Source organism: Fukomys damarensis, unplaced genomic scaffold (genome assembly GCF_012274545.1).
Source record: "Fukomys damarensis isolate Sample0158 unplaced genomic scaffold, DMR_v1.0_HiC HiC_scaffold_25, whole genome shotgun sequence".
Lineage (NCBI taxonomy): Eukaryota > Metazoa > Chordata > Mammalia > Rodentia > Bathyergidae > Fukomys > Fukomys damarensis.
This window is the reverse complement of record NW_022900937.1, coordinates 23,502,081-23,517,738: the sequence shown is the minus strand read 5'-3', so window position 1 is coordinate 23,517,738 and position 15,658 is coordinate 23,502,081. Positions and strand designations below refer to the sequence as shown.

The 15,658-nt window shown below is 57.4% G+C and overlaps 1 protein-coding gene across 3 annotated transcripts in view; it reads right to left on the bottom strand.

Annotated features, from left to right (window-relative positions):
- Ccdc33 (coiled-coil domain containing 33) overlaps window positions 1–15,658 on the bottom strand; it is a 72,146-nt gene that overhangs the window by 5,141 nt on the left and 51,347 nt on the right. Inside the window, exons 12-16 of one of the 3 annotated variants that reach the window (XM_010626834.1) lie at window positions 2,044–2,203; window positions 1,663–1,754; window positions 1,399–1,530; window positions 1,225–1,313; window positions 895–903 (exon numbers count right to left, since the gene is read on the bottom strand). In XM_010626834.1, the coding sequence (XP_010625136.1) occupies window positions 895–903; window positions 1,225–1,313; window positions 1,399–1,530; window positions 1,663–1,754; window positions 2,044–2,203 (482 nt within the window). Of the gene's footprint in view, window positions 1–894; window positions 904–1,220; window positions 1,314–1,398; window positions 1,531–1,662; window positions 1,755–2,043; window positions 2,204–8,343; window positions 8,456–15,658 lie in introns of those variants that run through there. The other 2 variants (XM_033756121.1, XM_033756120.1) reach the window with 2 other exon arrangements.

Below are 15,658 nucleotides of genomic sequence, written 5' to 3'. Positions count from 1 at the left end.
TTGGGCGTTCAACTTGGATCATGCTATGGGTGATTTTGGGCATCGGTGACCCATGCAGGTGTGGCCAGGCCAAGCTGTACTGGCAGCTCTTACCGGCAGAGCCTGCTGCTGCAGGATGATTGGGGCTGATTGGTGGAAGTTCTTTTCCAGCTCAGCCCGGAGCCTTGAGTTTTCTGCCAGTATCACTGAGTAAAGGTCAACAGGCAAATTCTCTCCTGTGGAACCCAGCTGGAGGCCAGGGCCTGCGGGCATGGGAAGGCTGTGAACATACTCACAGTTGGATGTGAGATGGGCCTTCTTCGGTCAGCCCCAGCATTTTGCTCCTTGCTGCTCTTCCTCTTCCCCCAAGCTATTGATGGCTCCCTATTGCTGGTGGAACCAAGCCTGCGCCCCTCAGGCTGTCCTTCTAGGTTGTTTAGAATTGGACTGCAATATTTTATCCTCCCCTCTCTCCAACTATTTTCCCTCTGGATATTTCAGGTTGTACCCTCTCTCTTGCCTACCTCCTCTGCTCCTGACATTCTTCCGCCCTGGGCCTTTGTCTGGTTGTAGCCTTCCCTAGATGCTCTCCCCCCTGGTTCCCAAGGACCTAAAGGTCCCTGTGAAAGGCAGGCCAGGCTTTCAGTATTTTCTAATGCCTTTCAGAGCCCCCAGGACCCCAGCAGAGTGGGCTGAGCACAGGGCCAGGCACAGAGAAAACCCTTGCTTTGGGATTCTTTCCCACTCTTCCCTGCCTATCCAAACTACCTCTGGCTGGCAGTGGTTAACCCAAAAGGGGACATCATCATGGGTTTCAGCATAGTATTCATTCATTAGTTGGTTTGCTTTGCCAAGAGAATCTTTGAAGATACGGAATAATTCAAAGGATTTGGGTTAAGGAGTCAGGACTGCTACCCAGGGTGGCTCTCTGTTGGGCAAGCCCTTCTCTGCTGGTCCCTGTATCCCTGCTGTGTCTCAGCCTGCAGGCCTCTCCCTGGATGGTCAGCCTCTTTCCAGCCTGGCTTACACCAGTGTCTCCCCAGAGGTATTTGGCTGGAGGGAGCTCAGGGCCCTGGTGAGGGGGGACAGCGCTGTCCTGTGTGTCCCAACCCACAGATGTGACTGAGTAGGTTCTCTTGCAGCTGGGGGCTCTAGAGGACTTAGCCTATCTCAAGAGCTGGGCAAAAACTGGAGAGTGGAACCCCGCTGTCCAGAACGGGGGGGGGGGGTGGGGGGGGAGCCTGCGGCTTCCCCAGTGGCCTGCTGGACAGCGCAGGCTTCTTCCTCTCCCACAGCAGCCTCTCCTCCAGCAGCTGCTCCATCTTCTCTATCACCTGCGGGTGGTAGAGGGTAGCTGGGCTGGGGCACACCACATCTTCCCGTGTGCAGCCCCCCACCATAGGCGAGCTGGGCACCTGCCTTCTCCTGGTGTCGCACGGTGTCCTCCAGCACCTCTATCTTCCGCAGCTTGTCCTGGTACTGCCTCAGCAGGGCAGCCTTTGGCTGCTGCGCCTGACACCGCACCAGCAGCTCCTTTTCTCTGTCATTCTTCTGCATAGAGCGGGTGGTGGGGGAGAAACCCTGGTCACAAGCATCCACCCAGGCCTCCTGGGGTCCCCTGCCACCCCGGCTCACTGCCTCTCCCAACCCTGCCCACCCCACTTCCTTGCAGTCCCTGCTCACCCGAATCAGCTCATTCTGCAGGTGCTGCACCTTGCCCCTCAGTTTCTTCGCGTCCAGCTCACTGAGCAGCAGATGCTGCGTCATGGACATTGCTGGGGTGGGTGGGAATGGGCTCATGGGGGATTCTATAGCTCCCCTCAGCAGGGGAAAGGGAGCAAGTGTCCCCAGCCCTGGGCTGGAGGCAGGGCTGGGCACTCTTCTCCCCACCTGAGAGGAGATAGCTGGTTGGGTCTGTGGGTGATGGCGAGGTGTTTGGGGACTCCTGCCTGCCTGACTCCAGCTGCAAGCACATCTGGGGGAAGCTCCCCACCCACCACCCTGTAACCCAGAGCTGGGGCCTAGGGAGGGCCTGGATGCATATGGTGGCCTGTGCATTCTCACCCAAGTCCTGCGTCTCATCAGCCTTGTTCTCTTCCACCTCCTGCTGGGCCAGGCGGCTTCTTAGCACCTGGTTCTCCCCCTCTAAGAGGCTGGCCTGTTTCCGCAGTGACAAGATATCCTCTGCCATCCTCTGCATGGCCCGCCGGTAGTTGTTCATTTCCTGTGGGTCCCAGACCCAGAGCTGAGCCTGCTGCCCCACCGGAGCCCCTGTCCTACATCTGCACCCATGCTTGGGAGCTCTCCAGGCTAAGGAGCAGCATGAGCCCCAAGCGGGGTCCCCATGTCCCAGCAACTCCCTGGAGGGGTGACTTGGTCCCCACCCTCCCGGCTGTATTAGGGCAGCTGCGTAACTGATTTCTCAGCCATAAGGATTCTGGCAATGGTGACTTGGTGGGAACCCAGGGCGCAGACCCCAAGGGGAAAGGGTCGAGGCAAGTGAACCGAAAGGATCATCGCCACTGAATCTTTCTGAGTCACAGCCATTCTCTGCCATCTCCTTCCTCCTTTCCCCACTTCCAATCCCTCATAGTCGTTGACCCCAGAGAACAAACTCTTAGAAATCCCACTCATTGCCACTTAGGAGCCGACCCTGGCACCAGCCCAGCCGTTAGGAAGGTACACAAAGGAGGCAAGGAATCTCAGGGTCAAGGTCAGGTGTAGGTTGCAGGGTGGGGACCAGGAAGCAGGAAACAGAGTCAGTCATTAGGTTAGGAACAGTAACTCTGGTGTTCCTGAGCATTTACTATGAGCTAGGGCTTCTTCTGACTGTTTTATGTACCTTCCCTCATTCCGTCCTCACAATGAACTTATGTGTAGGTGCTCTGATCACCCCATCCTTACAGATGAGAAAACTGCAGCTCAGAGACAAAAAACATGCCCAGTGACAAAACCAGTGGTGGCAGACCTGGGGCCTGAAACCCAGACCTATTGGTGCTTGAGTGTTCTTACCTGCTGTGCAATCCTGCCCTGATGTCCACACTCACAGAGACCTCTCAATATGCCAAGATATGATCAAAGCAGGCAACAAAAAGCCAGAAATGTTCCAGCAGAGGAGACACAGCTAGGCTGGGTGGGGAACGGGGACCAGGGACACATGCTTGCTGTCGGGGAGCCTGGTGGCCTGTGGACTTCCTGAGGCTGATGAAGTGGTGTGGGGACTCTCGAGCACCCAAGGAGCAGAGCTCTGTCCCCAACTCTCCACCCCCAGACCTCATGCTGCCTGGGAAGGTGGCCTGGATATCCAGCCACTGCCTCCCACCTGCTGCATGGTGGGCCATTGGCTTCTAGGGGAGGAGCCCGAGACAGCAGGGGCCTATCAGCCACCACTTGTCACCTGTCACTGTCCAGCCCACAGGCTGGACTCCCTCCCTCTAACTGGTGGTGCCAACGTTGGATCTATCTTCTTGGCACCTGCTCCGGCCAAGGTCCAGGTCTTGGCTTCTCCTAATCTTCCCATCTGGCCCCCTCAGCTTGTTGGCTAGAATGCTCAACTCAAGGACTGTGGTCAACAGAGGCTGTGTGGGCTCAGGACTTGGGGAGCCTCAGAGTCGTCGGTGGGGACACCTGGGGTTGCTGCAAGGCTCAGAGGCAACAGGTGAAGCCTCTGCCTGGACAGAGCTAATTTGAAGGCACTGTTCTCATCCCACACCACCCTGAGCTCCTTGCTTCCTGCTCTGCTGTGCTCTGGGTCTTGATTTATGGGGCTTAGAGGCCCAGAAGGCTCCCTGGAGAAAGCCCATGATATTGTGGCAAAGGAAATTTGCCCCTTCTTTCTTTTCCAGCCTAGTTCAGACTCTTATAGTGTCTGCTTTGCACAATGACAACAGCAGCCAGTAGAGTTTCCTGGCTTCTAGAGTTCTCTCTCTCATACACACATGGCTAAGAAATCACATTCAAGGATGCTTACTGCAGAGCAGCTCATAATCTTATGCCAGGGCATGCATGGCGTCTGCTCAACAGTCACAAAGAATGGCCTGGAATTAATTGTCAGGCCACAAGGACAGACATACTCTATTGTGAAATGAAGGGGGTGCAGAGAAATGAAGAGGACCTGTGCATAACCGGTGTGGATGTGCACATCCCGAGGGGTCCCCAGGAAGGGGTTACCTGTTGCCTATTTCACCCCCTAGATCTGATTCACTCCGGGGTTCTGACCCCTGCTGTCCCCAAACCCCCAGCATCCTCCACCTCCTCAGCTCTGGGGTTGTGTTCGGTCCCTAGCACACATGTCCCTGGGGACTGGGTGTCTGTCCTTCCTCCTCAGTTTGCCCCACCTGCCTGGTGGAGCAGGGACCTTGGGAGACCACAGCCTTTGGACAGCAGCCCTGACCTCTCCCCACAGCTGGGGCCGGCCGGGCTCTCTCAGGGCCACACTGTGCGTCATAGCCTTGAGAGCACGTGGACACTGTGCCCCAGATTCTTCCTGTGGTCCTGCTCCCCCATCTGTGCCCTTCTCTTGTCACTGACACTGCCACCACCAGGACCTCAGTCCTGAGGCTCCCCAGGTGAGATATACTGGGACCCCAAAGTTACCCCATGTCACCAAGCACTGGTGACCTTGGCCACAGCAGCTTCTCTCTGGCTTGGAAGGGGGGCAGTTGTGCCCTGAGCCTCTGTGTCCTCATCTGAGGGGTGGGAAAGTCTCACCCGTGGGGTTGCTGTAGGGCAGGGAAAGCATGAGGGCTGGCAGGCCCTGGTTCTGGTACCTGGCAGTGTAACTCCCTTCCCTTTGGCTCTCTGAGTTCCTCAACAAAATGGTTCTTAATAGAGCCCTGGGCACTGGGCACAGAACTGATTAGGTGATGGCACCCACATTATAGGGCAAGGCTGAGTTTCCACAAAGAAGGGCAGGGCCGACACAGAGGCGGAAGAGGGTGCTGCTTGGCTCCTTTCTCCTAAGATAAGAAGCCCTGTTGTGAGTCTGAGGCCCTTCAGCTAGACCCATAGCCGCAATCAACTATGGGGCTCAGAAGGATGCTTATGCCCTCCTTGTGTGGATGGGGAAACTGAGGCTGGGAAGAGTGGGTTCAAGGTCCCCAAGGCTTCCAGATAAACACCTCCACCAGAAGCAGTGCAGTAAACTCCTGGCCACTCAGCATGTTCTGAGGGCCACTGTGCCTGGACCGATGTCCCTGCCCACAGTGCTCTTGCCTCCACACTGGGGAGGTGGCACAGTGTCCCGGACAGAGAGGGCTTAGAGGAAGCTCTTTCCCAGCCTAGGGGTCCTGGAAGGCTGGAGGCAATCTATGCTGACTCCTGGATAAATGGCTTCTATGGCCGAGAGCAGCATGCCAGGTGAGACGCAACAGGATGGGGCCCGGTGGAGGCAGTGGGCATGGAGAAGGGGACTGGAAGTTTGGGACTCGAGAGGTCGGGGATGGCAGCTGAAGAGCCATGGGAGATAGCAAGTGGGAGGACCTGCCATGAAGACGTGCCACAATCTCCTGGGCTGGAGCTTGACCTACAGAGTCAGGGTGTGGGGTGGGAGCAGCCCAGAGAGGAGGCCAAGGGGTAGCCTAGTCTGGAAAAGTCAAGGCCACAGAGAGCTTCCAAAAAGAGGCTGGGGTGGCTGAGCCTGGCACACTCTCGCCTCTTCCACCTGGGCATTCACTCTACTCCCTGGTCCCCAGCCCCAAGACCCTTGCTGGCCAGCCCAGGACCGTTGCATGTCATTAGTCTTTGTGGCCACCAGAGGGCAGCCTCCTCCCACAGACGCTCGCGCTTCAGCCTGACTCAAGAACCGGACCAGGCAGGTGTGGGGACGCAGGCCTGCACTCCCAGCACTTGGGAGGCTGAGGCAAGAGGATCGCCTTGAGTTCCGGGCCAGCCTTGACTACATAGTGAGTTCAAGACCAGCTTGGATTACATATTGAGATTGTCTAAAAAAACAAACCAGGCTACACCCCTGTTCCTGGGACACCAGCTGATATGCATTGTCCACCCTCCTGGCATGGGTTTGCTGTGCCTGCAGGGGACTGCCCACTGCTGTGGGGCCTGAAGTCTGCCTCTTCTCTCCAGCAGGCCTCCTAGCACCCAGCCTTCCTTACAGATGGTTTCTTTTATGCTGCCTCAATACACAACCCTATGCAGCTGAGGGATGGCTGAAATTGCTCTGCTCCTCCCCTCCCCTCTGGGTCTGGGCTGGTGACCTTGGGGACTTTCAGGAGGCAGCACAGAGCCAGGCTTGGGGCTCCCTGGAGAGGCAGAGGCCACGCAGTGGGAAGAGCCCTGGTGCCCAGCCCTGAGCTCCTTGGCCTCTGCCTCCTAAGTCACTGGGTGAGGATGGGGACTTGGGAATAGAGCTGGGCCTCGGCTGACATCCTGGCCCACAGAGCTGGGATGTAACAGTGAAGACAAAATGACTGTTCAGGTTGTGCTGTCTGGAAGAGGTTTGTTAGGCAGCGATAGGCAGTGGAACATTCACCCTGGCATCTTGGATGAAAGCCATCTGAGGCTTCCCTGCGCCCACATCACACACTTACAGCTTTGAAGTTCAAAGCAGACCTTCCCACACAACTTGGCCCCTTGCGCAACAGAGATCTGGCTGCTTGTGCCCACGGGGACAGCCTCACCTATGTGCACAAGTGACCACCCCTGCCCCAGGCAGCCTGGCACTCATTCCCCAGCCTCTCTCAGGCAAAGCCCCAGTGGTGCCGCTCCTGCCAGACCTGCCACACTTTGCACACTGCAGAGCTGGAGGATGACAGGCTTTTCCTGCTAACCATTATCCAGGATTTTAAGGGAATCAACCACCAGACATCACCACCAGAGGGCAGGCAAGGAAGGGCGGTGCACTCCAATGGCACAGAGGAACACTGAGGCACAGGGTTGGCCCGATGGGGCAGTAAGAGTATGAAGGGGACAGTGGGAGATGCCACACCCCAAGACCCAGAGGGCAGGGCTTTCTCTTTGATCAGGACTTGGCCCTGGGAGGGGAGTAGGGAAGCCCTTCTCTGACTGCCACCACCAGGGTGGGCCCAGATTCCCAAGCCTGTTCTGGGCTCTGCATTGTTATAAATCCCCCATCCACCACCTCCTGCAGCAAGGCTGGGAGTCAGGACTACACCCTAAACTCAGCTCAGTTGGAGTGGAAAGACCCATGTCCCCAAACAGCCACCAGTCTTAGGGTGGTGACTTGCCACTGGACAATGCTCACAAAGTGTAAATAAGAAAGAGGTAAGGGGTGGAGAGGGGGTACCCCTCCCAGGAAGGGGTGGAGTCAGGCCTTTGAGGCAGAGGCAGAGGCTGGATGGAGTGGGATTCCAGAGGTGGGGCACAACACAGGCCCCAAAGCACACAGGCTTGCGTGGCCAGAGAGCTGAGCAGGCCTCACTTGGGTTACTCAGAGCCCTGCCTCTGAACAGAGGGCATTTGGGAGCCATGGATGGTTCCAGAACCACAGCCTGCCCACCCCTGCTGCTGCCCTGTGAATTCTTCCCCTCAGATGTGGCTGGGCCTCCCTGCCACAGCAAGTCTGTACCAAGTGCTGTTTCAAATGGGTTCCCTGCTCTGTGGGAGCCACATGCCCTCCTGGGGAGGGAAGGCGTTGCCTCTTTGTTAGACCAGGTTACAGAAAAGAAACAAAAGGCATAGATTTCCTCTTTCTTCAGCTCTTTCTCTTGCCTCCTACAGCTGCAGAGATATCTAGAAAGCTTCTGCACTGGGCTGGGCAAGCTTGAGGGGGCAGCAGGGGTCTTGGCCGGCAGCTGACCCCAGCCCGGCCAGGCCTGCTAATTGGGTCAGGCCGGGACCATGGAGCCAGGCAGCAGCTGGGAGGGGGGAGACTTTCCATCTCCGTTCTCATCCCCATCCTGTTGCCCACACTCAGGCCTCCTTCATCCCTGATCAACCCTTAACGCTCAGCTCTGGGGCTTCCGCAGCTGCCAGGAAGATCCCAGGTACCCCGCGCCCAGCCACCAACCGCACTTCTTCCTCATCTGATAGCACCTCGGGTTCTGCCCTTGTCCCAACTCAGAAGTACAGGGCTGCACTCCGGGAGCTGGGAAGGAGGGAGTCTGTCCCCTCCCGGAGGGGCTCTGCTCACGCTCCTAGAGACCCCTTGCTGCCTTAAGGGATTTCCCCGGGGCCTGGGCTCTCTTCCCTCTCTGGGTTAGGGTGTGGGACTGGGGACCCCATGGAAAGTTCCTGTGACCTCGGGCAGCTAGAAGTCAGTGCCTGTCCTCCCCAGCCTCCTGTAGGCACTGGGAATGCCTCTGCCAGTTGCCTGGCAACCACCCCAACACACCTGCTTGCTAGGTAAGCGCCCTATCTAATCCTGGAAGCAGGGGCATGGGCACTTACAGAGCCACTGTCAGCCAGGCCCAGGGCAGCCGCGGGGGCCATCAGGGATGGTGGTCCTGGCTCCCCCATCTTTGCTGCTAGCCATCCTGGTTCCCTTGATGGGTCCCCAGGGCCCGTTGCTACAACAAATGCTTGCCTGGAGACCCGGCCCAGCCCCTATGAAGACAGGCAGCCTGGGCCACTTCTCTGTCTGAGGGTGCCAGCCACATGGGTTGGGTGGCTGAGATGAGGCTGTGCTCACTCCTTGGCCAGGGAAATACCGCCAGGGAGGCGGCAGGGCTGGGAGGGCTGTGGGGGCCCTTGAGAACTTGGGGCTTTTAAGTCTGAAGCCTGGGTCTTGGCAACCCGAATGGTACCATCCCCTACAGCTCCCTCCCCACTTCTCCCCTGCTCTTGAGTTCTCCCTCGATGTCGGCACCTTTTTTTTTTTTTTTTTGAGACAGGGTCTGGCTATGTATCTCGGCTAGCCTCAAAACTGAGGCAACCTTCCAGCCTCAGCCTCGGAGGGTGCAGGGATTACAGGCACAAGCCATCATGCCTGGCTCTCAGTCTCCACTTTTGCCTGTCTTCTATTATGCTCCCTTCCTGCAGTTTCTTCTCTTCTCCCCTTCCCGGTGCTACCCCAGCCCCCTAGGCCGGCCTCCCTTTCCTCCCTGCAGCTGTGTGGAGCCTCTAATGCCCCACCCGGCCCCTGGGGCCTCCCAGCTCTGCTTTCCTGAGGTCTGGACAAATTCCTTTCCCTTTAGTTCAGCGACTGGGTGGATGTTTTCAGAAGGAACTCTGGGAAGCAAAGGGAAAACAAACCCAAACAAGCTGGCCCGCCCCCTGGAAACCCTTGGCCAGGGTCGTGAACTGCCCAGCCCGGCTGGGGGTGGTGCTCCTGCAGCGGGTAACGCCTGTCTGCCTATCCGCCTGTGCAGGCTGCATCCGGACCCAGCTCAGTGCCTGCCAGTGCTTGGTAACTTGTTGAATGCATGGATGCGTGAAGGTCAGGGTTGGGGTTCCCTGGGCGGTGACACTGTTACAGTCCTGGCTGGATAGCCAGAGACAGACACCTGCACCTGTTTCTGTCTCTACCACCGGGCTCTGGCCTCTGTCAGTGCTACAGGGGCCTTAGTCTTCTTAATTCAGGCCTAATTCCCACTCCACTTTTTCTTTCTTTCTTTCATTTTGTTTTATGAGACAAGATCTTGATATGTAGCCTAGGCTGCCCTCAAACTCATGGCGATCCTCCTGACACAGCCTCCCGAGTGCTAGGATCACAGGTGTGAGCCAGCATGACGTGATGTTAGTGGGTTTTCTTTCCCCATGCGACAAGGACAGGCAAGCAGATGGACAGGACCATCCTACCCTCTTGGGAGCTCTAGATGGCTTGGTGGAGAGGATACTGATTAGCTGTGTGAGTCTGGACAGTCAGCCTCTCTGAGCCTGTTTCCTCCTCTGCCTATGTCGTGGAGCCATTGTGGGGTACTCTGAGGCTGTGAGCCTGGAGCTCTGAGCAGTACATGGCCTATGCCCCCTCCCTATGAGCCTCAGGGGGGGATCTCTGGGGGTCCTAACTCTCCTTTAGGGGAGTGGAAGCCAGGCTTGGGCAACACCCAGATGTGGGCCCTAATGTGGCCTAGTCCTTCCCCTCCAGGGACATAGGCTGCAGCCTCCTGCTCTCCTTCCAGAGGTCCTGGGCCCAAAGCCTGGGGGCCTGACAGGTGCCCCTCCCCGCAGGGGCCCAGGCCTCCCACACCCGCTGTGCTGCCAATCGATAGAATCTACTCCTTCCTCAGGCACGACATGAATTTTTCATCAAAGGCCTGTAGACTTTGGGAAACGCACAATTAGGACCCCATCAATAATGCACTGTGTGGCAGCATCCCTGGGAAGCCGGATTCCAGCCCTCACTGGCAGGAGGCAGAAGGGGCACCATGGAGACCCCGGGGTCTGTCCCTGGGACTGGACTAGTAGGGATGCGGAGGGGGATGGGAAGATGCACCCTCGAGCGGCTTGGGTCCAGGGGTTCATCTGGAAAACGGGTGCTAAGGGCCCCCCATGCCTTCCAATGCTGGGCCAGCTCCAGGCCCTGCTGAGGAAGGAGAGGGAGGGAGCAGAGAGACCCCGGGATGTTGGGGGCTTCGTGCATCCTTCCTTCCTGTGTGGCCACCAAGGTACGCGTGGTCCCCTTAGGCACAGCCCTTCCCAGGCCTCCCACTTCCCATAGAAGTCCTGCTTGCCTGGTAAATCTACTCATGTGCTGCATAGGACAGCAGAGCCCAGAGAGGGCAACTGGAGGGCCTAGCCTCACACAGCATTTTGGTGGCACAGCCGGCTCAGATTTCCCAGCCCTCCAGGGTCAGAACCTTGGGTCTAGGACAGGAAGCAGGTTTATTGGAGCTTTCAGGGGTGAGGGAAACTTCTGGAAGGAAGAAGGTCCCAGAAAAATGCAGGCTGGGATGTTGGTCACCAAAATCCTTGGGATGGGGACAGCCCAGGGAAGATGCTGCATGCGTCAGCTGAGTCACTTGCCCAGATGTCCCTTGACCCATGTTGCTCCAGGGAAGCAGACTTGGGAGTGGCTTCTGAGCGCCTGCTCAAGCCTGTGACTCAAACATGTCACTGTCTCAGAGCAGGGATTGCCAGACCTCCAGCCTGGAGCCCCTCCTCTCTGCACCAGGGCTGGCTTTGCCTTCAGGGTCCTGGATGAGGGGGAGCCTCTGCGTAGTGAGATGGGGTGCTCTGTTGCTGCTCTGGGACATGTGGAGGAGGAGGCAGGACCCACACATGGCTGATGAGGACACAGGAAAAGAACAGATGGCACCAACAAGTGCAAATTAATTGAGCGCAGCCTGTGTACCAGGCGCTGCAAACAGGCAGCTGACAGGTTGGGGAGGCGGGGGACAGGGCAGGGAGCAGGGAAGCTGTAATGAGCACTTATCGATGTCTGGCTGGCTCTGCAGCCGGGTGCACAGCTATTGACAAAGCCTGTCTATAAATCTCCCAGCCACATCTCCAGAAGCCTTAATTACTGGGCCTCATTACCCTTCACACCTCTGGGTGTGGGGGACCGGCCTGGGCTGCGCTGTGACAGACTGGCTCAGCCCCTGCAGCAGGAGGGGATGCCTGAGACACATTCAGGGCCAGTGACTGCCCAAGGGACAGGCAGAGGCCTGGGGCTGGGCTGGGCTGGGCAGGGCAGGGACGTTGGAGCCAGAGGGCTCTGGGTTTCCGTCCCAGTCTTGCCAGTTACTGTTGAGTCTAATGAGTGCTTTCCTCAGTTTCCTCCTCTGTGCAATGGGGAGGGGGCTGTGAGAGCAGAGTTCCTGTGAGTGTGGTACTGGCAGTCAGAGCCTGGCCCCCCCTCCCCCAGCTCAGCACAGGCTGCTCTCTGATCACAGAAATCACTGAATTTCTCCCATTCCTAGCTAGTAGGATGGTGCTGTGGCTTTACAGTGACATTTTCTTTTGGTACCAGGGATCAAACTCTGGTCTTTACGCTTGCGAAGCGGCCAGCGGTACCACTGAGCTAAACCCGAGCCCTACAGTGACAATTTTAACTTTGTGTCGCCAGCCCTGCCTTTCAGACATCAGTGACCAGGATCCCCACTCACAGAAGCCCCCCGCACCCCCCAGTGAACATCCAAGAGGAGCAAAGCCCCAGTTCCTCAAACCAGCAAACACCCAGCCCACACCCCACCCCTTTCTCCTCCCTAACCCCACTCAGGGCCACCTCCCGCCTGGGTCTTGTACTCTTCCTCAGTGATAGAGACCCAGGGCCCAGACCCTCCAGAGCAGGTGGTGATGGGGGCGGGCTTCGGGGACAGCTTCCCTGGCCTGGCTCTCTAGAATGCCCCACCCCTGCCCCGTTACCAAGTCCTGACGAGTCCTGCTGCAGTGGGTGTCAGACAGCAGAGGACTGGAACCCACCAGTGTACGGGAGGATTGCCCAACAGAGCAGCTGATGGATGGCTGCCCCACATGAGGGTTTGGAGAGAGAACCTGGCCCCCAGGCCCTGCCCCCACGCACCAAGGGATTCCCACCGCCCCTGGGTGATGATTGGCTTCACCTGAGGGTCCTGTAGGTGCTGAGTGGAGCAAGCTTTCCTCCATCTATACCCCCCAGCTTCAGGGGGTGCAGAGTGCTGAGCACCCACTGCATGCTGGGCGGATGGCTGTGGGTGGAACATTCTGGGTTCAGGCAAAGATGTGGGGTGCAGAGTTCAGAGGTTCCAGCCATCAGGGCTTGGGGCTCAGGCTGCAGGTCATGGGGCCATGGAAGGGCTCAGTCCAGAGGCAGCATCTCTAGAAGAGCACCAGGGAGGACAGAGGGGATCAGCAGCCCCAAGTGTCATGAAGGAGAGGGTACAGTAGTGTGGGGGGGTCCCCTCTAGTCTCCTGAGCTGGCCCTGCCCAGGGCTCTTCCAAACTCTAGTCATCATTCGTCCCATTCCCAGAGTCCATAGGGCCAGGCAGATTTGCATATCTGAGAGAAAAAAAAAAAATTCTGTGCAGAGGCTTAGTGCCATTGGGGCTGGGAGCCCCCTTTGTCTGTTTGACTAAGAGCTGGCTAAAGGCAGAAGATAATTAGTCCCTCGTGGGCCGTGCGCCCCCTCCTTGAAGATTTAAAGGCGCAGCTAGCACTGCCTGGACCCCCCAACCTCGCTGAGCCCGTGGGAGCCGATGAATGGGCATTTTATCTGATTAAACTGGGAGTGAACTGGCTGTTCTCTATTATCTGCGGACTTGATTGGATATTTAGTGCTAAGTGTGTGCGCCTGTGTGGGGGGGCTTTCTAGTGTGTGTGGCAGGAGGAAATTGGATTGCACTGGAAAGCATTTAATCTGAGCTCAGAGGCCACCCTACTAGAGTCACAGAGCGGGGGTGGCAGTGGGGAAACAGTTTGTCCTCAGTCTCAGACAAGACCGGCTCCCTCCCTGAATCCCGTGTTAGAAGCTCCTGTCTCCAGCACCCTGGGTGTACAATCTTCTCACAGTGTGGAGAGCTTCCCCACACTACCAGGGCCCCCCCGTGGAATCCAAGGTCCTGCATAAGGTGCATCTGCTGTGGTAGAAGGAAAGAGCCTATTTAATAGTCTGCTGCTTCAGCCCAATTTGTAACTGAATTATTTGGAGCGTAGACATCTGGTGTGTAGGCCCTTGCTCATACTCTCAAATGTCCTGGGTGGGCCGGGGAGGGGACTGGTAGCCACAGAGCTGTCTTGGTGTTTACTAGGAAACTGAGGCAGCCCAGGAGGGTGGCGAGTCAGGCTCCCCAGGAGCCCATCCTCTGAGTCATCAAGTTCAGCCCATCTGGAGCCCAGGGCTGGTTGCTCAGGCTTGCTAGGGGCCTGGGTGGTGCCAGCAGGGTGGAAGGGAGGTTCTTTTCTCCACTTGCAAAGTGGGGCTGATAACTGTACAAGGTGTGATAAAAAACATGGTAAATGTTAAAAAATGATTACAATTAAAGATTCATGCCTTTCATCTCCCCCACCACCCTTCCCCACAAACGCCCTTATCCCATTGTTCTTGCTACTTTCTGAAGCAGCCCGACAGTTCTTTTGTTCACGTCTTTAGTTGGGCAGTCCTGACTGCCTTGATGTCCTGAGTCCATTCAAAATGTTTCCCTTTCATGGTCATTTTGACTTTGGGGAAGAGGCACAATCTTATGGTGCCAGATCTCTTGAACAAGGCAGGTGAGGACACGCTGCGAGGTTTTTACCAGCCTGCCTTTCCAGTGCATGGCAGCCCTCAGCAGCAGTGGTCACTGCATTTATGATCTCCCCCCATATGTTCCCCGTCAGGCTGAGGCAATGATTAAGTAAAATTATGGTGAAAGTTCTGGGTACAGAGTGGGAGCTCACTAAATATTGCTGGCTCTGCCTGGCATTATTATTATTACTACTACTATTATTATTTTGTACTAGGGACTGAACTCAGGTCTTTGCTCTTGAGAGGCTGGCATGGTGCCACTGATCTAAATCTCTAGCCCTCTTCTTAGCATTATTAACCAGAGGTTCAGGATGGTGGCTGGCACTTCGCAGAAGAGCTAACCCCACGGCCCAGGCTGTCACCTTCCCCATTCACCCTCACCAATCTTTGACTCAAGCCCTCAGCAGTAATGGCCTCCTCCTCGCCTGCCCCTTATTTATGGAGAGCGCCTCGCTCCTGCCCCATCCTCTGCCTGTGGGTCCATAGTTCATCAGGGGCTGAACGGAGACACCTGGGACACGGCCGTCCTGGCCACCTCACTGAGGAGCAAGGTGAACAAGCGAGTCGTCAGGACCCGCCCCTCACCCAGAGACAGGAGTCAGAGGCCCAGAGGTGGACAGTCAGCCGTGGTGACTCTCAGACCCAAGCCCTCTTTTTTCGTTTTGGAGACAGGGTCTCACCTTTTAGCCCAGGCTTAGCCTGGAACTTGCATGCGTCCTCCTGCCACAGCCTCTCAAGCGCTGGGATCACAGGTGTTGCCACCACGCCCAGATCCCCCTCACCCCCAGTCTTGAAAGATCCAAGGATGTGCTATGATGGGGCCTCCCTCAAAGCGGATAGCCCCCCACTGTGCCCAAAGCACTGCCACCCACACGTGGACCAGAGTCTCAGGAGAAGGCTAGGGAGACTCTCTGCTCAGCCATGAGCACACTGGGCGGGAGGAGGGTGGTGACTGCACCGCTCTTGGGTGGAGGCCGAGGGGCTCCCACCTGGGGAGCTACACAGAGGGAGCCTGAGTGAGGAAGTGGCTACCTGCTGGGCTAGCTGCAGGCCCAGCTGGTGGGGAGCGCTTGCCCGTTTCTCCCTCCTGCTCCCTCGATCCCTTCTTGGCTCCTTGAGTCTGGCTCACGTTGGGGGTCCAATCCTGGCCCCTTTGTGGCCTGCAGGATGACACCCTTTCTCATGCTCTCCCCGCCTGTCTCACCTCCCTTGGCCTCTGCAGGCCTCTCCTGTCTCTGTGGATGTGGGAGTCCTGGTCCCTCAGGCTACCCCAGTAGTGCCCCCCTCATACAGCTACTCCTGGGCCTGAGGCTGCACCCCCTGAGAGTATTTGACCCACAGGAAGATGAACTTCAGGAGGGGCTTGCATAGTCCTCAGCTGGAGGGCAGGGGTTCTGGGCCCCTGGGGCTCTGAGAGTGGTCTGAGGTGTGGGGCTTGGGCCCCAGGCCCTTCCCTCTGCCAGATCAGGAGAGACCAGAGCCTGCCTGTTCTGTACCCTGATCCCAGGCTTGGAGCTCTGGCCTTGGATTCAGGCCACACTGGCAGTGAACCAAGAGGACCAGGCCCTCCAGGGGCCTGGGCTCCCCACCTGCTCTGGGGCTGGGGCTGGGGGCTGTGG